This window comes from Quercus lobata, chromosome 9, assembly GCF_001633185.2.
Source record: "Quercus lobata isolate SW786 chromosome 9, ValleyOak3.0 Primary Assembly, whole genome shotgun sequence".
Classification (NCBI taxonomy): domain Eukaryota; kingdom Viridiplantae; phylum Streptophyta; class Magnoliopsida; order Fagales; family Fagaceae; genus Quercus; species Quercus lobata.
This window is the reverse complement of record NC_044912.1, coordinates 48,206,928-48,228,203: the sequence shown is the minus strand read 5'-3', so window position 1 is coordinate 48,228,203 and position 21,276 is coordinate 48,206,928. Positions and strand designations below refer to the sequence as shown.

General features: G+C 35.9%; 1 protein-coding gene across 3 annotated transcripts; it reads right to left on the bottom strand.

The window, feature by feature from the left end:
- Positions 1 to 1,066: 1,066 nt before the first annotated feature.
- On the bottom strand, positions 1,067 to 18,445 carry LOC115962200 (valine--tRNA ligase, mitochondrial 1-like). Of its 3 annotated transcripts, XM_031081097.1 has the most exons (21): positions 18,201 to 18,445; positions 18,042 to 18,110; positions 15,863 to 15,919; positions 15,558 to 15,727; positions 15,397 to 15,469; positions 14,399 to 14,464; positions 14,227 to 14,310; positions 12,355 to 12,432; positions 12,116 to 12,199; positions 11,701 to 11,780; positions 10,886 to 10,943; positions 10,476 to 10,778; positions 10,203 to 10,373; positions 7,237 to 7,553; positions 6,689 to 7,091; positions 6,275 to 6,526; positions 5,689 to 6,189; positions 4,287 to 4,378; positions 3,533 to 3,632; positions 2,658 to 2,756; positions 1,067 to 1,533 (listed from the first exon to the last, which is right to left on the bottom strand). In XM_031081097.1, exons 1-20 carry the CDS (start codon positions 18,201 to 18,203, stop codon positions 2,667 to 2,669), a joined length of 3,051 nt encoding a protein of 1,016 aa, XP_030936957.1. In that variant the 5' UTR covers positions 18,204 to 18,445; the 3' UTR covers positions 1,067 to 1,533; positions 2,658 to 2,666. The 3 variants fall into 3 exon arrangements, with proteins under 3 accessions (XP_030936957.1, XP_030936958.1, XP_030936959.1); XM_031081098.1 differs by lacking the exon at positions 2,658 to 2,756; XM_031081099.1 differs by lacking the exons at positions 1,067 to 1,533; positions 3,533 to 3,632 and having other exon boundaries at positions 2,671 to 2,756.
- Positions 18,446 to 21,276: the final 2,831 nt, after the last annotated feature.

The window sequence follows — 21,276 nt, the reverse complement described above, 5'->3', positions numbered from 1 at the left end:
GAAGCATGCTAGGTTAGCTTTTGATTTGCTTTACTTACTATGTTGTGGCTGCGTTTCTGGGCAAGGATGTGCCATGCACGCGTACGCATCTGCATATTTTGAGTATGCACGCCAACGTTCAAGCCCAAAAACCTAGATTTTGTGTGTTTCATTGTCTTGCTGTTTTATTTAGTTTTAATTCATGTTTAAGGTTTGTTTAACTTAGTTTTCACATGTTTAGGCTTAAATTTAATAGTATTACATTTTTTTTACATGCTTTGATTGTTAGATTGAGGATTAGGGTTTGTGGGTGTGATGAACAATATGAACATGCATAATCACATGAACATGCATCAATGCGTAGGTGCTAAGGTGCTAAGATGCAGTGAAGTAAGTAAAGGTAAGTCATGCATATAAATATGAACATACATCTTTTGACATGATGACTTGTTTCCCTATATATAAGGAATGCTTGGATGCAATGCTTTGGATGTAAATGTGCTCGATTGATGTCATGCCTCTAATGATATGATGTTGCTGCCTCTGTGTTAATAATAATATGATGACGGTTGTCGAGCTGGAGAGGAGCAAATGTCAATTTGATTCAAGGCTAGATTAAGCAAAAGATGTAATTGCTAAGCTGCGATGCTAGAGAATAGTTGAACTGTAACTAATTGTTGTGACCCACTTTTTTGGGTTAGCTACCAAATTTATAGGATGGCTTGTGGATTACTAATATTCTTAATAAATATTTGGATTTTAAGTTGTTGAGTGAAAATAAAGGAAGTCTCTCCTATTTGAGAAACAAAGTAAACAAATCACTTAAAATGAAATCAATTACAACCATAAATGGTTCATGACTTTAATACTCAGAGAAACATAAGCGAATTTCTTTATTTAGCGAGGGGCACCACTCACTATATAAAGGAGCGCCAAACTGGACATTGTATACGGAAAGCATAACACAAATTTTCGTAGAGAAACCACTTTTGCTTAGGAGAATGTTGAGGAAAAATGAAAAACACTTAACCAAAAAGTGGGATGGGGATGGGCATTTGGGTCTTCATCTCAAACTTTTTTTTTTCATGATATTAATTCCTGAATAATGATAAATTCTAAAGATTCTATTGACAAAAAACCAACCACATCTGTTGGCTTTGCTTCATGCCATCGAGGTAGTAATCTGTGTTGTTTCATTCAACTTCATTCTTCCTTACTAATAAAGATTCTATAAACAAAACATTAAAAATAATGACACCTTCAGCATGATAACAAGGCTGGTATCAAATATTCAAAAATACAATCTTTTGAACCAGATACTTTTGTTTTTTAATTGCCTCAATTTCCTTAAATTGAACAAAAAGAGGACACTCTGCGGTTGCGGAGATCTAGAACACCTACTAAAGTTAATCATGTCTGTTGCTTGAGCTTCAATATGCTGGCCTACTTCAAGAAACAATATGAGGGAGACTCTGACATTCTCCTGTTAAATGTGAAGGAACCTTTTCTTTGTAGGCAAAAGCACTCATGACCTTGGACAGCCTGTCATGTTGCCTGAAAAATAAAAATTAATCATTAGCGGCCTGCAACATACAGTTCTGTGTAAAAGAATAAAAATATTGAAATAGTTCAACAATTGATGCTGATATTATTTTTCTGGCAATAAAATGGTCTCAAAGTCACCATTAGCCTTTACATTTTCAGGATATAGCTAGCCCTTCTATCGTAGGATTCTAGAACTTCATTGCACAATCTTAACCAATAAATACTACTCTCAACGCTATAGAAACAATGGAAAAACTCCTTTCAGGCTTGACTATATCAGTTGTAAGGTTTACGAGGTACAGTGGGCTTTGCCTCAATATAATTTTTTTTTTTTTTAAGTAAAAGAATATTTCATGAATAAGAGACTAGTTCATATGGTTGAACACAAAGTCTAAAGTGATAAAACAGAAGCCTTAGGATCCGTTTGGATACAGTTGAAAACTGAAAACTATAAACTGAAACTGAAAAACACTGTAACAAAATAATTTTTAAATGTGTGAATAGTATCGTGGGACCCATTTTTAATGAAAAAGTGGCTGAAAAGTGTATTTTGTGGGACCCATGAACAGTACATAAAAGCACTGTTCACACCAGAAAAGTCAAAAAGTTACTGCTTGACAAAAAAAAAAAAAAAATTGTGAAACGTAAACGTGCGTCTGGGAAGCGCAAAACGCACTTCCCAAACGCACTCTTAATACAAAATCTAGCCATATGAATTGAGCTAGAATTATAAATAGAAATTGAACTATACACTGATTGTAACAAAATGCATATACCACACAGTGTACTGGACAAATAAATACCTAATTAAAATGTAAAAAAATCCAGGATCTACTCTAATAGATATACTTCAATCAGAGGTGATACAAATTCAGTTCAGCAGATGCTTATGAATAAGTTGGCTCAACAGCCATACCTGAAATTAATAATTCTCATACACAATATACAAAAAGCCAACAAATTTTGCCTCGTTTTTTTTTTTTTTTTTTTTTTTTGGGGGGGGGGGGGGGCACTTAGGAACATAGAATTTTGGCTTTCTTTGATACTAAATCTTTTGTTTAATGTTTTGAAGCGCTTCATGCATTCGCAAACTCATTCCCAAACTTCACACCATTTCTTATCATTTTTCTTACCTTTGAATCTCATCCTTGAAGCTCAAGATAAACAGAAAGGTTTTCATTTACAAAAGATTCTGCACATCCAGCTGGAGTCGCACCATTCTCACCGATTACCTGTATAATGTTTATTTCGCAGTACAGAAGTATTTTAATCAGAGGAAATGAACTAGCAAAATGCAACATTGGCCTCGATTCAAAAGCAAGAATTGATATAGTCACACAGCATAAGGCTTTGTTTGGTTGGAAGGATGGAAAAATGGATAGATGAAAAATAATAAGGAACGAAAAAGTGGGAAGATAAAAAAGATTAGTTTTCCATCCCCCATTAATCACCCCCAACCAAACACACCCTAATGGTCAACTTTAGTATCTTATTCAATCATATGATAACAAGTTTGTTCACTGCCAACTATATGAATGGACATACAGTAAAACAAGAAACAAAAACTTAGTCCCAAAACTTGGGGTCAGCTATAGACAGAAAGTAGCATAATAATTTCTCAGGAGCATTCAAGTACAAAGACACACATATGTAACAACATGGCAACGAAGACTTGACTGAGATGAACATACATTACAAAAGCAGGCAAAGAAAGACAAATAACATCATCTTGTCTGTCCTTTGGGCTCCATAAGAATGTATAAAGCATGCCTGAAAAGAGGGTGGGTGTGTGTCTGTGTGTGTATGTATTTTTTTGATAAGTAATGCCTCAAACATGAATATACAAGAGCCACTTTAAGAGCAACATATGTGACTATAAAGCATGTCTGAAAAGAGGGTGTGTGTGTGTGTGTGTGTGTGTGTGTGTCTGTGTATGTATTTTTTTGATAAGTAATGCCTCAAACATGAATATACAAGAGCCACTTTAAGAGCAACATATGTGACATACCCTCAAAGATGATAAATTGGCAAGAGTAATAATTTCAAGTTCATGGCTGCTAATAATCTCTGCAAATGCATGATTTCTGCAAAGCACAAAAGCAGGTCGCCTGAAGACAGAAGAATCATAGCCAGAATTAGGGTATCTTGTAATTTGAACATTTTCAATCAGATTAATTCAAATAAATTAAATCAGAATTACACATGCACCTATCAGAATTACACATGCACCTAGCACTTGCAAGGTTAGGAGACGCCAGTTGAGCTAAAGCACATTGGTGACCAATTCAAATAAATTTAACATAAACTTGCACAGATTTACAATTACAGGCAGTGTATTAAACCTGACCCGGCCAGTCGGATTGATAACCTGGTGACCCAGCACATAGTCCGGTCCAGGTGATGAATTGGATCGGATGTGCACAAGAACCGGTCAAAACCAGTAAACCCATTAAGTTTTAAGCAAACCACGTGACCACTAAGTTTTAAGCAAACCACTTGCTTATCAAAAAGAAAGTGCAAGTTCTTATATTGTTAAGCAAAAGAATGATGTCCTAGCCAATTTAAAAAAACAAAAAAGAAAGTGCAAGTTCTTACATTGTTAAGCAAAAGAATAATGTCCTATCTACTTTAAAAATAAAACAAACAAACAAAAACCAAAAAATGAATGAGTGAACAAACAAAAGTCGATGCAAAAAAAAATTGAAAGACACAGGAAAATTTTGTTTCTTTTTAAAAATAAATAAATAATAATTTCCATGTACCTTTCTCGTCTTTCATTTGCAAGTGACCTGAGAGATTTCACTGTGGAATCTACAAGATCCATCTCATACTCCACCCTTTCATTTGTCCAGCACTGAGATAAACAAGAAAATCATCAAAAGAGTGATAATACAAATTATTAAATCAAATAGTTACCATCGTCCTTTTCAAACAGCTTATGCAATATGCTTCCCCTCCATTCAATGTTGTTGGTCCCTACCACTCCATTTGAAATATCCAAAAATGCAGTTCACTTTTAGAATTATTAATAACAAATTTATAACTTTCTAATTGCCCTTTTTTTTATGAATAATGCAATTTTTATTGTAATCAAAATAATAGTCACCCAAGTATATAGGATGTATACAACTGGGGACCATACAATCAAACACAAAAATTACATGAATCTATCGATTCACTAACCATACAATCAAACACACAAATTACACGAAATCTATTAATTCACTAGCAAACCATATATCTACTGATTCATTAACAGACCATATATATATATATATATATATTAATTCATTAACAAATCATATAGACTGACTATGCAAAACATCCAACCCAATCAGGCATAGATCTCTCTGTGTCCTAGAAACCCCACTTGTTCCTCTCCCTCCATATACACCACATCAAGCAATGCAGGGCAGCCATCCAAAATCAATGATGCCAATACAACCTGGCCAACAAGCTAACAATTGAATAATAAACATCGGCATCACCCAACAAACCCCAATAAACCCAACACAATAGATCACAAATCTACAGCAATTGGGCAATGAAGTAGGAGATAATCTGCTGATTCCCCATTGCATTTACACACATCACCAATCTAAACGCCACACATTCATTTTCCGTAAATTGCCAATTGTCAAGATTTTCCATACAAAGAAAACAACTCTAGAAGGAATTTGCCAAAACAAAGAAATCAACTCTAGAAGGAATCTTGATTCCACATGTACTTCCAAGGGAAAGATTGATTGCCATTACAATCAAGAAGCCTGTAGTAACCACTCATTGTAAATCCCTTCTTATTGGGTTTCCAACATAGCTGGCCAGGCAAGTTTAGCAAACATAGAAATGGGATGATTTGGAACATGGTCCCCCACTGATTAATGCAGAGTATTTGGGGGGAGAGGAATTTTTGGATCTTTGAAGGAACAAAAAGATCAATTCAAGACTTAAAGACTTCTTTCTTCCAGACTTTGTGTGTCCGGTGTTCTCTCTTTCAGTTCTTTGTCTGATTTGATCAATAGATGTAGTTTTAATTCTTCTTAATTTCTTATAGTTTTGTTTGTCCCTTGTTTCCCCCTTAGTATGCGTCTAGTGTGCTTTGGTTTTTCCTGTACTTGTTTTTCTATCAATAAAGTTTATTACTTATTAAAAAACTAAACTTACCTCTACAATTGATGGGTACTTGCATATCATAATTGATTCCATTGCTGTCTGGTCCCTTGATGAAGGAAGGCGCTGCCATAATTCTTCCGTAACATACGGCATAAAAGGATGAAGCAATCGCAGCCCATTGTCAAGACATAACCAAAGTGTGTCTCGAGCAAACCTCCTGGCAATCTCAAACTTTGGATCACTCCCAGCAAAGAAAGGCTTAATTGCTTCAATAAAAACATCACACAGTTGGTATTGCCACCATGAATACACAGTACTTGCTGCATCTGAGAATTTATACGATTCCAAAGCTGCAATAGTTTTGAGTATGGCTCTGTTTAATAATGAGAGTATCCATTGACAGCTAAATGGCAAGTCATCTGGATTTACATTTGTGGGCGGAACATAATCATCCCCAAGCTTGCTCATAGAAAATCGTACAGCATTCCACAATTTATTACACCACTGACGATACCCCACCACTCTTTGAATATCCAGATTTATTTTATCAGACTGAGACAAAATGATTACACAAATCAGTAATTCAATTAAAGGAAACAGCCAAATGAGTGATAGAAATCTGAATAAAGAAATGAACCTGAGCTGTGTAAGATATAAGTGCGAAGCGAAGAGCATCTGCACCACATTCAGGAATACCATTAGGAAAGTCTTTCACCTGTCCCTCCTTAGCAACAGTCAGTTCCTTGGGATCTAAGTTACCCTCCTCTAGCCTCTTATGAAGACCTTCCAAGGATATCCCATTTATTACTTCAAGCGGATCAATGACATTTCCCAAGGACTTAGACATCTTGCGCCCATGTGCATCACGAATCATGGGATGCAAATAAACCTACATAGAGTTTAAGGTGCTTCAATCAGATCACATCACCTCTGTTATTAAAATAGATTTGCACAGGAAAATGTACACTGTATAGAAAATAATCAAAAAAATTCCAAATATATACCGAATACATTTTTTTTAAGAAGATATAACGGGGCAAGGTCAAGTTACCTTTCTAAAAGGTACATCACCACCCAACTCCATTCCTAGCATTACCATGCGAGCAACCCAAAAAAAGAGAATATCATGGCCAGTTTCCAAAACTGAAGTTGGATAAAACACCTTTAGATCTTCCGTATTATCAGGCCAGCCCAAAACAGCTAATGGAAAGAGACCAGAAGAAAACCAAGTATCAAGCACGTCAGGATCTTGACTTAAATGAAACTTCTTCCCATTATATAATCGGCTAGCCTCCTCCTGAGCATTGTCCTCATTTCTTGCAACCACCCAGTGGTCTTTGTAAGAATTAATTTCCTTCAGCTCATCATCCTCCAGAGTGACATACCATGCAGGAACACGGTGGCCCCACCAAAGTTGCCTCGAGACACACCAGTCACGAATGTTTTCAAGCCATCTGTGATGTTTAAGACCCAAATGCCCACATTTTTAAGCATAGAATAACATACCAAAAATAGATATGCTAAATAATAACATTTTTAATCTTTATGATGTGAACATCAAAAATTTATAACGCATGGTTAAAAGATATGAAAGACCACCTCTTCCAGTCAGCAGCATACTGTTTTGGGATGATCTCAATCTTCTTTTTTTCTTCATCCATGATAGCATCAAGGCCTTTCTTCTTCTTTTCTTCATCCATGACAGCATCATGGCCTTTCTTCTTCTTTTCTTCATCCATGTCAGCATCAAGGCCTTTCTTCTTCTTTTCTTCATCCATGACAGCATCAAGGCCTTTCTTTGCCATTTTACTGCAGTCAACATACCACTGGGGCTTCGAAAGTGGCTCCACAACATCATTGGTTCTTGAACATATGCCTAGACGCATCTCATTACCTTTAGCACCTCGATAAAGACCCTAAATGCAAATAAATAAACAACATTGAGTAATAAACAGCATCACACATAAACAATAAATGAACATAGAACAGCTGTTAAGTAATAAACTTGTGCGGCCTTTGGCATCCATTTCTTTTTTTTTCTAGAATGTAACTTGTGCAGCCCTTATACAAGTAACAAGAAAAGAACACAAATAACATAAGCTTGCATTTTTGAATTGGACACAAAAGACATGAATATAGGATAAATTTTACGTAACACATAGAGAATTAACAAAAACACTTTCAGGCACCAAGAACAGGGCATAAAACGTACTTATCAATAAGAACAGTGACTTTTTTTTTGGGGGGGATAAATAATAAAATTTCATTGATAAAAAAGGTATTCCATGTTAACGATGATGAACACAAAATACAAGCAACAATTACAAACAAATCAAATAGAAATTCTAAGGGAATATTGAAAATCACAAATGGAAGTACAACGTAAGACCAATCAAACAAAGTCCTGATTAGCAAGGACTTCAAATAATCCACAGGTTTCACATAATCTTCAAAACTACAGTTGTAGTGTTCCCACCAGCTTAATAACATCAGACTATAACTATACATGTCCAATCCTGACATAGGAAAACTACCATGGTGGAGCAAATTTTATTGAGCAGTAAAGTCTTTCTAGATTTCAGCCAAAAAAAAAAGTCTTTCTAGATAACTCCTAGGATGGTCCACTCCTATGGTCCTTCCACAAGGCACCAGGGATGCTCCCTAATCAGAACTCCAGCAGAGCCAATAATTCCTCTCTATGTTTATCCAAAAAGACAGAACAAAACCCCTCCCTCCTACCACAGGACAACTAGGATGGTCCCTTAGCAGAACATGTTGCAGCCATAAAACTCACCAGAGCCAAAATTCGTCCAAAAGCCCACCCCAAAAACAGAAGATACCTTATAAACATCCTCTCATACAGCCAAATAAAATATTTTCCAGAACCAGAATAAGTGTAGAAACCTGACCTGAAATCTGAACTCGTTACGGTTGGTGATGTGCCGAATGTGGATTTTTTGGCTGCTATTTATGAGTTGTCAGGTAGCTGAATTACCTATGACATATTTGGGTCTTCCCTTGGGCTCTTCTTTTAAATCAAAAGCTGAATGGAGTAGTGTGATAGAGAAAATGGAGAGGTGTTTGGCTGGTTGGAAGAGAATGTCCTTCCAAAGGGGGTCAGATTACGTTGATTAAGAGAATTCCATCCCGTTTACCTACTTATTTCTCATCATTGTTTCCTATCTCGATGAGCATTGCTCAGCATATTAAAAAACTTCAGCAGGATTTTCTACTGGGAGGAATGGATGATGAGTATAAGTATCACCTGTAGGTTGGGGGAAGGCCTGTGAACCTCTTCAAAATGGGGGGGCTAGGCATTTGAAATTTGGTCATATTTTACTAGGAAAATGGTTATCGTTGTTCACAGTGGAAAGGGAGGCTTTATGGGGAAGGGTGGTGGACGCTAAATATGGTATTATATGGGTGTTGGTGGGGGGCTGCCGGGTGGGGGTTGGGGCAGGGTTGTTGTTCTCATAGGGTGCAGGGACCTAATAGAGTTTGTCTTTGGAAGAGTATCAGGAAGGGTTGAAGGGCTGGGACAAAGTCCACAAGTTTGTCATTTTTAAGGTGGGGGAGGGCTCTTCCATCAAATTCTGACATGATCCACGGGTGGAGGAATTCCTCTGCAAGATAACCTCCTAAGGCTTTATTGTATTACTTGCAACAGAGAGACTTCAGTGGCTGAGCTTTTATCTCCTTCAGGGATAGTTTCCATTGGAATATCAGTTTTGCACAACCGGTTCAAGACTGGGAATTGGAGTTGGTTGCATCATTTTTGGATACAATCTATTCTGGGTTGGCGAGAAGGAATGGGGTGGACCAGCACTGGACCAGCTATGCTGGAAACCCTCTTCCAAGGGGGTTTTTGATGTTAAAGACCCTATTACACGGTATTACATTCCACCACCCCAAGCAATTTTCCATGGAAGACTTTGTGGAAGTTGAAAGTGCCATCTAAGGTTAGTTTTTTCCTTTGGAATGCAGCATTAGGGCAAATTCTACCCATTGATAATTTGCGGAGGCGTCAAATAATTGTGGTTGATTGGTTTGTAAGAAGGATGGGGACACTATTGATCATTTATTGATACATTGCTCTATAGCTAGAGAATTATGGAATTTGGTGTTCTCATTATTTGGTGTTCAATGGGTCATGCCAAGAAGTGTTATGGATCTTCTAGCAAGGTAGTCAAGCAAGTTTAATGGTCGTATTACTGCGTTGATTTGGAGTATGATTCCTCATTGCTGCATGTGGGGTTTTTGGCAGGAGAGAAATGCTCGTACCATTGAAAGACATGAGAAATTGATTCATCATCTGAAGTTATCCTTCCTCCAAACTATGCTAGCGTAGCCAAATGCTGCGGGCATTTTACTTTTAGTTCTTTATATAAGTTGCTTAATAGTTGTACTTCCCATGCACCTTATTTTTTATGTTGTGTTGGTTCTGTAGCACACTGCCTGTGTGCTTTGATCCTTTGTAAGTTTTTGTTTTCTTTTAATGAAGCATTATTACTAAACCGAAAAATTGAAAAAGAAAAAAGAATTAACTTATATGAACAGTATTGTACCTTCTTTTGTAATGCTTCAATAACTGCCTCTCGAGCTTTAAATCGTGGCATCCCTGCAAACTCCAAGCCACCATTGCTGTTTACTTTCCCGTCATCAGTAAAAATGTTGATTGACTCAAGATCATGATTCCTATGAACCTCAAAATCATTCCGGTCATGAGCCGGGGTAATCTGCAGGAATATTTATGCATTGTGAGTTCTTACAGCCTGGAAACATAAAACTCAAAAGTGAAATTTTGATGCAAGTGTTGATATCATTGAAAATAACTTTACCTTAACAGCGCCTGACCCAAACTTCGGATCAACAAGAGTCGCATCACAAACTATAGGAAGCTTTCTTCCATTGAAGGGATGAATGGCATATTTTCCATGAAGATGATTGTACCTTGGATCATCAGGATGTATAGCTATAGCAGTATCTCCAAGCATAGTTTCCACCCTAGTAGTAGCCACAACAATCTCACCAAGCTCTCCTTCCAAAGGGTAAGCAAATGAAGTCAAAACACCAAATTCCACAGGTTTCTCATATCCTGGAACGTTTAGTAAAGTCCTTTCTTTGATTTCAATATGTTCCACCTACAAGATCAAGCAACTTTCAATAAATTCAGAAACCATGAAAGACCTTTTTTTAATAAACAAATCTTAAAAAGCTCATTATAAAGACTTGCCTGTTAGGGACTTACCTCAATATCAGATATGGCAGTCCGTAACACACAATCCCAATTCACTAGACGTTCATCTCTGCAAAAAAAAAAAAAAAAAAAAAAAAAAAAAAAAAAAAGAGGATACAATATAGAAACTTCAAACTGTAGACAAATAGCATTAGAAGCCAATGCTTTTTAAATACCAGATCGACAAAAGAATTGGAAAATGAGAGATTCAAGGATTTGAGGTTAGCCTGGGGTTCAACTAGAGATCAGACCAAGATTCAACTGGGGTCAAACCATAATGACGTAATTATAAATTTAGTAGCTAATTAATATGAAAATAAATTTGTAAAAATTATCAGTCTTGACCAAGACAGTATTTAAAGAGGTCCAATATATCTTAATTATAGATAAGATGACATTTTTCACAATTTATTATAAAGATTTTTTTTATAAGTAATTAACTTCATTGAAAATTGATGAAATAAAATTCAGAGAAAATTAGGCACATAGGCTAAAGAGGCAACAAAGAATTAAAAAAAAAAAAAAAAACTAGATAACAATGAAAGTACAAAAATCAAGCATATTTAAACACACAACATACAGTAAAAAAGCCACTTTTCTTTTGTTTGCCCTTTTTTGGTTAGTTAAAAGGATTTTTTTTTTTGGGGGGGGGGGGGGGGGGTGGAATCATCTCAACAGGCATCTAATTTCACATGGGCTGACTGTATCCAAATTTAGGTCAAAACTTTGAAGAGAGAACTTGAAGCAAGTGATTGAAAAAAAAATTAGTTTAAAGGAACAACCACCATGATAAAGAATGCACAACTTTTCTTGGTGTCAAAGCATACCTTTTAATAAGCCCTTTCTCGTGAAGTCTAACAAAAGCCTCTGTCACAGCTCTTGAGCTTTTCTCATCCATTGTGAAGCACTAATAGAAGAAAAATAAGCAAAAATCACTCAGAGAGTGGAGGAAGAAAAAATAATAAGAGATTCATGACTGAATCTGACATGAAAAAAAAAAAAAAAAAAAAAAAAAACTAATTAAGAATGGTATGCTTTATCCACAACTAGTAGAGCAGAGGACTCAATGTCCTTGTATCACCAGTTCAGATCTGATAGCTGGCACATGATTAATTTGTATGAGTATCCATTTTACAAATTAATTGATATGGGCCAACATATACATTTATTAATATTATATCAGAAGATATATAAGTATCCACGGACAAAGTGAAAATGAGTTATATCAAACTAAATCCTTACCTCACGAGACCAATCTAAAGAGGCACCCAAGCCACGTAACTGTTGTAAAATGGTGCCACCATACTTGTTTTTCCAATCCCAAACCTTTCAGCACAATATAATGGAAACATCAGAATATGTGTGTGTGTGTGTGTGTGTGTGTGTGTGTGAATAGACAAAGCAACATGAGGACATCAAAATTATGAACAGAATTTTTTCCATTGGCAAGGACACTGATATTAGCTAGTGTTTGAACTCACTTCAGATACAAATTTCTCTCGACCAAGATCATGCCTGGTTAATTTTCTTTCGCGCATTATCTTCTTTTCCACAACCACCTAAAAAGATTTAAGTAAAAAAGAATAAATGCCACATATTAAACAATTGACTGACAAATAGTTGTATTCTAAAGAATATTCAAAATTCATTCACCACATGCAAGCATAAGTATGGATTTGATGCGAGTAAAGCAAGCTTGAAAAATGGGCTATTAGCCAAAATGCTTATGGAAAGGCATGTGACACAAAGAGTTCATGCCTGATAGTGCCATATAGTCATAGGATTGGACCCTTTCAAAGGTCCTCCTCCCTAGACCAAAATTCAGTGCAAAGCCACATCAGAATGATTTATGCAAAACATTGGGTGCAGAATGCAAAGGCCCCAAACAGCTTTCAGTTAACTGTTGCTACAGAGCTTTGGGGGAAAAAACGGAATATTAGCAATCATGATGTCTCATCCGGCTAAATGCTGAGGAGTGACATCAATCAATTAAAAGATGATCATATGTACAGGGGTAAGTGTTGGTAGAACATCTCTTTAATAAGTTATTGTTTCCAAAGAAGTCAAATAGTCTTTAATTAGTAATTCCCAGGGAATTATCAGACCATATGTTTTAATTCACCTAGGCAGACAGTCTTTTATTGTGTTTCTAGTTCCTTGGTGTTAAGTCTGACTTTGGTCTAGCAAATTTAATGTTCTATTTGCTAATTTCGTTCTCCCATGCTTAGAGGGCTATTCTAAGCTTTATATAAGCTTTTTGGATGGATTAAACCAATAAAAGTGTATTTTCAGATTATATATAGCCTTTGTTCTTTAGAAAATGGATTTTTTCTTTTCAACTCTTATCCCATTGGTGGACTCCTTGGGTGGCGAGTTAGGATTTTGTATCTCTTTGGGTGGTGTTTTCAAGTATCCCATAGAGTGGTGAGCTAGGAAGCACCGACGCGGCTGGGAGGGTGCTGCACTGGAGTCCGACGCAGGGTGCGGCCACCGACACCACTGCCCGTGCATCGGTGCTGCACCTGAGATTTTTTTTTTTTTTTTTTGGATTCAAGCCAACTCGGCTCCGATTCATGCCGACTCAGCTCCGATTCGTGCCAACTCGGCTCCAATTCGCGCCAACTCGGCTTCGATTCAAGCTGATTCGACCAGAATCAGGTCGTATCGACCGAATCAGATCGTGTTAGCCGGTGGCCAAAACTAGCCGAAATAATGATGCCAGAACAGCCGAAATCGGCTTTGAATGAGGCCCAAACATCCTGAATCTGTCCTTCCTCAATTTTATTCTGAATATTCGTTGCTTCCTTTGTTTTTTCTTTTCTGTTTTGTGTCTCTTGCCATCTTCTTTCTTTGTTTTGTGAACCAAGGCCATTGTAATGTGTTTTTTAAGAATATTTTAATAGTAAAAATATATAGAAAATAAAAATAAAAATATTTTTAATAATTTTTTAATTGCCACACCCGCACCCTACTCTTTCAAAAGTTGCCAAGTCCTGCACCCGCACCCGAATCCGGAAACACACCCGTGTTTCATAGGTGGTGAGCAAATTTCCCCTTTAATTATAAAGGGTTTGGTTCAATCCATCATTCCTATAATATTCCATCCATCCATCATTCCTATATCGGATCGGTTTGGGTTTCCCCTTACAAATCCAGTATCACAGCATTATGGCCCTGAGTGATATGTGAGCTCACTCTCCCAACCCAAAATATGCAACTAACATTCTCAAAGCAACATGTCATCGAGCAATAAAGGACATCCAAAAGCTATGTGCTCACAGTCAACAGTAAACCGAAATTTTAAAAAGTATAATTTACTAACAACTTGTTTAAGAGGAAAAAGGAAGAAGAACCTGTGTTGCAATCCCAGCATGGTCCATACCAGGAACCCACAAGGTATTGTATCCTGACATTCTCCGCCAGCGAACAATCGTATCCTGCATGCAGTATATACCAATTCATATTAAAAAACCGCAAGATGGAAGATGTATAGCATAAACATAAGATTTTAGGTGACCACAGGACCTCTATAGCAACAGTAAGGGCATGGCCTATATGGAGGGCACCGGTCACATTTGGAGGTGGTAAGACCTGCAAAATAAAGAAACCAATTTAAGAACAGAAATTATTAGAACACAACTAGATAAAATAATTAAAATATACATACATGTATCTTACTCCTTCCAGTTAAACTTTTTTCTATCTGAACTTGCATTTAACTTAATCAATTCACCTTTACATGTTGCACAGCATGCTTCATACATTTCTTTTACATTTGTACAGTATTAATTATGAGAATTCTCGAGATTATAATGCATTCATCAAACGGCTAAATTCTAAAGATTAGAGTTTTTACCTTGCAAACATCCTCCATTCATGCATAATCAATGCATAGGAGTTAAACAGGCAGTTAAGACCAAAATCACAAACAGCCAGAATGTACAGGCAAAATTAACCAGTCATAAGTCTAGGAAGTACGGACACTTCATTTGAGGTGCCGTACCCATGTCCTATTGGTGTCGCACTCATGTCTTGCCAATATTGTACTCACCGTGTCTTTTTAAAAAAAGAAAAAAATTGCTCATGTGGCTGTGTAGTACCTGTGTCCGTGCTTCCTAGGTCATATCTCAAAATCCTAATTAACTAATTGACAATGAATTGAGTTAAATTTACTAGAGGTGGTTGTTTGCCAATAAAACTTCTTGTTGGACAGGCAGAAAGCAAATTGTAGGAACCACTCCTTAGTCTCGTCCATGTTAGATACTATTCTCATCTCCACCAACCAAATCCCTGTAGTTTGACTCACTTCTCAGCAAAGTTTAATCAAACTCTTCAACGTTCTAGAAATGTTAAAACTTCCCAAGATGCACATGAAAACTGTATTGAAATCTAATTCACACCAAAGTCGCTATTTGTTTCTGTCCAGAGTTTACTTTGAGAGAGGAAAACAGAAAACACTAACAAAGAAAAAATGTGCTTATAATTCAAGAAACAATTTTAAATAAGTCCAAAAAGAAACTCACAATAACAAATGGGGGTTTGGAGCTCTTCGCATCTGCAACAAAGAACCCAGATTTCTCCCACCATGCATACCACCTAGATCAGAAAACATAGATGAAAAGAGTACATAAGTTTCAATTATTGTCAATTTCATACAGGAAAAGATAAAAAGAAAAACACATACGATTTCTCAACTGCAGTAGGACTATACTGCTTTGCCATTTGACTAGAAATTCTTTTCTTCTCGCCGAAAGGTGTTGGAGGGTCAAGAAACTCCTCAGGATTCTCTTCCTTCACCCTGCGCTTTACCATTTTCTTTTCACTCTTTTTTTGATTATTTGATGCTTGTTGCGCCTAAAACAAAGTGGAACACACTAATCAATAATCATTACAAAGAATCCTCATCCTCATATGCATCAATAATTCATTAAAGCAAGGCATGCAAATACATGATCCACTGTACAAAAAAAAAAAAAAAATTCTTGTTACCTGCAGTTTGGCAGCTTTCTCTAAAGCCTTTTGCCTTTTCAATTCTTTCTCCCTTGCCTGCCAGATAATTATGTATTCAATTTGACCAATAATTTATAATAAAAAAATAAACGGAAGTAAGAAAACACAATAAATAGCATACTAGGGTTAAATATATTAGGGTTTATAGGTAAATTATGTGTAATAGTCCAAGAGACCCAATTATGTTGTATGCCAATGTACTCCTAACCCAAGCCTCTATATATACCATACTAGAGTCTAGGGTTCATTGTAATACACAATTGATATTACAATACAGACCCAAATTTACAAGGCAGGTAATCAAATACATCATAATCAGCAACTCACAGTCAGAGAAAACAAACTATGTATATATATATATATACTCTTACAATAGTAGCAGTTTGGGCAAAGAGCAACTTAATAGTAGTGGATGTTTCTAAGTTTTCTTTATCTAACCTACCAAAGAATCATATGCCATTATGAGTCACATTGAAACAACCAGGGTAATTAAACTTACTTTAACTCAACTTGGAAAAGAATGTATAAAAATACGAGATTATATACAGAGTCCAAGACACACAAATACATGCTTAAATACATAAACAGATTATCTTGAAGTAAAACATATCCAACACAATACTTAACCGAAACACGATTAACCATAAGTCAAATGCCTAAGACCAATCAATCACAATATCTATTGACACCTTAATGCTATCACATAAAGGAAGTTTTCAGGAAAATATTGAAAGGAAAACACACTTATACTTGGTCACATTAAGTGAACAACTACTTGATGATTTGAATACCGTGTTAATCGATCTTATATCTAAATTCAACATAGAAAAGAATGTATGAAATTACTATAAATATAATATTATGTACACAACACACATATACATGCTTTAAATACATAAATAGTAATGCAGGACGATAAAAATTGCAAACTAACACCAATCCCAAAAAAATTTCGTTAGGTAGCAACGTTTCTAAACTATTTAGAAAACTAACATCTCAATTTTAAGAAAATTTTGCTCTTCGAACTCGAGCCTAAGAGACTCGATTTCTTTGCTTTTCTGCCTAGTTGCAATTTTTTCCTTTGCTTTCCTTCTTCCTTCATTCTTTTTTTTTTTTTTTTTTTTTTTTTTTCATCTTTCTGCTCCTGCCATCCCTCTGCTCTTCTCCTTTCTCAAATATCCAGCGCGTTCTTCTTCTCCCACTCTCCTTTCTCAAACTTCCAACGCCCCAGGAACAAAACCCAACACAAAAACTGACCCTTCCAAAACCCAATAAAAAACCCCAGAACTGATAGGATCAGCAGCAAGTATCACCGGAGCGGCAGCGAGCATCAAGGCAGCTTGGGTTTGTGATTGGGTTTTCTGGGTTTTTGGTCCGACTCTGCTTTCTTAAGCTTGCTTGGGTTTGTCTCGGGTTTTGATTTCTGGGTTTCCTAAAAAAAACCCATGTAAACCATTTTCTTAAAATCAAACATTTTTTTTAATGTTTTGACTTGGGTTCTTAAAAATCATTTTCCTAAAAATAAGTTTCTTTTTCCTTTATTTTGAATTCTCTTTACAAATGATTTTTAAACTTAAATTTTACTTTTATGAAAACTCATTTTCTTTGGCTATCCTCTCAAAACATAAAATTTAGTTTCTCTTGAGAGATGGATAAAAACCATGGTTTTTACTAAAGACATGAAAAACCTTTTCTTAAAATCATTTTTGTAGAATGTTTTTAACCTGAGTTTTGAGCATCTTCTTTCAAAAAGCATGGGAATTGCCTTTTCCTAGAATAAAATGGTTTTTAATCTTAAACCTCCCATTCTTCAAAAACCCCATTTTAACCAGGTTTTTTCTATCTTAAGATAAACAAAAATCATGGTTTTTCACTAAAACCATGGAAACCCCTTTCTTAAAAACTCGATTTCTGGGTTTCCTTTTGTAGAAATCGAGTCTGTAACATAAATTTTTATAAAAATCAAGTTTTTGATACCCGAGTTGCTACAGTCGAGACTTATAGACTTGAAGATGTGAGTGTCCTAAATAATTTGTAAACGATGCTAACTAACAAAATCGTTTCGAAATGGGTGTTATTAAAAATAAAAATCCATGCAGGACAACCTAGGCATGTAAACGTTGAGGCAAGACAACAAAGTAAGAATAAAAATAAAAACCTTGTCTTCTTTATTCTTCTTCCTCTTGCAGTCTTTTTCAGTAATTTCCGGGTTTTCCTCCGAATCCGCCTGAGAAAAATTAAAAAAAAAAAAAGGTGAGTTTGCGTTTCCAAACTGAAACAGTGATAGAATCAAACAGTCGAGTCGAGTCGACTTTACCATTTTGTTATTCGTATCTGAGAAAACTCGGGGCTGCCGCTGAGATTGTGAAAACTGCAGTGGATGCCTTGCTTACGGCCTTTCAGAAACCCTCACCGCCTCCTCTGCTTCTGCCTTGGTAAACAAGCAACCCCCAGTTATATACCTTTGGTTCTCTCTCTCCAAAGAACTATGCTTCTCTCTTTGTTATATATACACTACCTGGTCGGTGAGTGTCGGTTATGAGAGTCCGAACTCCTAACGTATGTAGAACTTCAACTTGGCCGAATTTTTTTTTTTTTTTTTTTTTTGGTAACAATGGAAAATCAAAGAGTGTGCACAAAAGACTGGGTTGCCATCTTCGCCAATCTTGGCCGAATATTAAACCACCGACATCAATAAAATTTTTTTTTTTTTTTAAGGTTAATAAAAAGGTCAAAATAAAAGGTAAATTTTTTTTGGGGAAAGGTTTTCCTATTTTGTGAGCGATATTTTAGTGTAAGGTAGATATATGTTTTTACTTAACTATGTTTTAGTTTTGTCTTTACTTGAAAAAGACAAAACTAAAAAATTGTCAAAGCAACTATACGTATATTGTTTTTTTTTAATATAAAAATAAGTTAAACAACCTTTTTTTCCTATTAAAAAAAAAAACCTACATTTATAATACTTTATTATCATTAAAAAAAAAACTCCTAGTTTTTTTGTGATCGAAAAATGTAGTAATCCCAAATTATTGGAGGTTGGTAAAACCTAAATTAGCAAGGCTTGGCCATCTAATGGGTCCAGTCCTTGTTTTTGCATTGCCCAAGCCCACGTGATCAAAGGAAAATCCGTGTGGTTTGATTTGGCTATGAGTAGGCTTCTATTGTCTATAATCTATAATCTATAAATATTATATGTGTAGGGACAAGGGCCCAAGATCGTATATTGAGCATTGGGTTTTATCCAAGGATATAAATGGGTTCGAGGAAAAGCAAATAATTATTAAATATTCTTAGACCGGATTCCATAAGTAGAGAGCAAATGAAAGGTTGTCTGAGGAGTACATCCTCCTCGGACCTAATGAATATGGTTCAAAATATATAATCCAGCAATTAAAGTGACCTTCCAAGAAGTTTCAATGACAGGGATGTGCTTCATGGACATATTAGAATGACGAAAACCTAAAAATATCTAAGGGTAGGCAGACACTACCGCATTAAATGCACTGCAGCTACTTTTCTGACCGCATTTATGTGGAGAAGACCTCTAAACAGTGTTACTTTGGCTATCGCAACTCACAGAGAGTTAGAGAGGGTGTCTGATGGGACAAGTACTTAAGTAGAGGTTCGAATGATCAACAAATGGAGAGTGAAGATGATTCAAAAGAGGATATATAAGGTGAAAGACTCATGGAATGGAAAGGGAAAAACAGAGAGAAAGAATAGTATAGCAATCTAAATCATTCTGATATCCAAGAGTGATCATTATATGCATGTTTAAACCCCTTGAACTGAAAGTTCAATGACATCAGCATCCTTTATTTATGTCTGATCGTCATGCAATTCAATACCAGCCGTTTCCCAGCTCATTAGGACCTAGTTCTTTGACCCATTCTCTACAAATTCATTGTATTGGGCTCATTGGACCAAGACTCCATACATTTTGGGCTGAGACCCCAAAATTGTGACCCTACAATAGGCTAATACAAAAATGACCCTCTAAGTTTCTTCATATTTCATTTCAGTTCTCTAGTTTTGCTTTCATTCATTTCAGTTATCTAAGTTTCAAATTTATTTAATTAAGGCCTTTCTGTCAACTTTTGTTAAAATTTTTTGAAAAAAAAAATTCTGAAAAAAAAAAATTTCAATCATTAATTGAATTATTTAAATTTTAAAATTTTGAATAAAAATTGAAAAAATAACCACAACATATAACAAAAGTTGATTAAAAAAAAAAAGTCTTAATTGAATAAATTTAAAAGTTAGAGAACTAAAATGAACGAAAACAAAGTTGAAAAACTAAAATGAAATCTAAAAAAACTTAAGAGTCAGTTTTGCCTTTTAGCCAATATTATATAACCAAAACCTTTAATTTTTTGTTGACCTTCTTATATTATGTCACCTAAGCTTTAGAAGCCTCACAATTTTACACTATCTAATTTTTGTTATTTTTATGCATATTTTCTTTTTTTTTTTCTTTTTACTAATTAATGCTTATTTTCAGGTAGATGTTGCCTGATATTTTTTCTTCCTCTCCTCTTTAGACACTCAAATCTTTGTCTCTGTTCAAAGTCGAAAGCCTCCACTTTTGTCACTTTTTGTCCTAACTTTTTCCCTCGATGCAGTATACTCTCTCTCTCTCTCTCTCTCTCTCTCTCTCTCTCTCTAAGCATTTATACTGCATCAACCCATATAAAACTGCAGAAAGTTAAGTATTTATAAGTTTTCCCAAGGTTAAATCACATCCCCAGTGGAGTATAGATTCGACTAACAAACTTTTTGTTTTTTGACTTTTTATGGTTGTTTATGTCTATGGAGGGAGGAATCGGAGAACAGAGGATCGTTGTGAGAAGGCTCCTGAGGAGACAGTTAGACCTCACTATTCATCAGATTGGGCCCAACCCAAACGAGATAACTAGATGCTAGAAACCAAAGAGAGCAGCCCGTCCAAGGAGATTGAGGAGCAAGCATTCCTCGAGAGACCAAGGTCGAACCCCAAAACCATTAGGGTGAAGGTCAAGGAAGGAAGTGATAAGGGGCAAGTAAAGGCAAGAGGAAGCTTCTTGGAGAAGTTTCCATCACCTCCAGATTCAATGCTCCCTACCAACCCATCTTGCCGCATTAATTAAATGTAGAATGACCCCTGAACTGTGCATCCACAGTTTGCACAGCCTATTCATGAGTCCAAGGGTTTAAGGGTGCTATATCTCTAGCTAGCACCATAAACCCTAGTTTACCAAATAGTGAATGCCTTGGGTAAACAAACCTCTAAAAGTGTGTTTTCAAAAGATGAAAAAAAATGCTCCAATGGCCATCCATTTCTTAAAGAAAATCTTTTCAAAGAAAGCTCCCTTTGGAGTTCATATAAACCTTCCAATGGGGCATCTTTCAAA

What these genes read in the sequence shown, in the direction of transcription:
- LOC115962200 (XM_031081097.1), bottom strand. An exon ending in AGAAAGCTGCCAAACTGCAG is followed by an intron (nt 15,728 to 15,862) that starts GTAACAAGAATT and finishes ACTTTGTTTTAG; the next exon opens with GCGCAACAAGCATCAAATAA. An exon ending in GCAAATGAAAGACGAGAAAG is followed by an intron (nt 3,633 to 4,286) that starts GTACATGGAAAT and finishes TTCTGTCTTCAG; the next exon opens with GCGACCTGCTTTTGTGCTTT.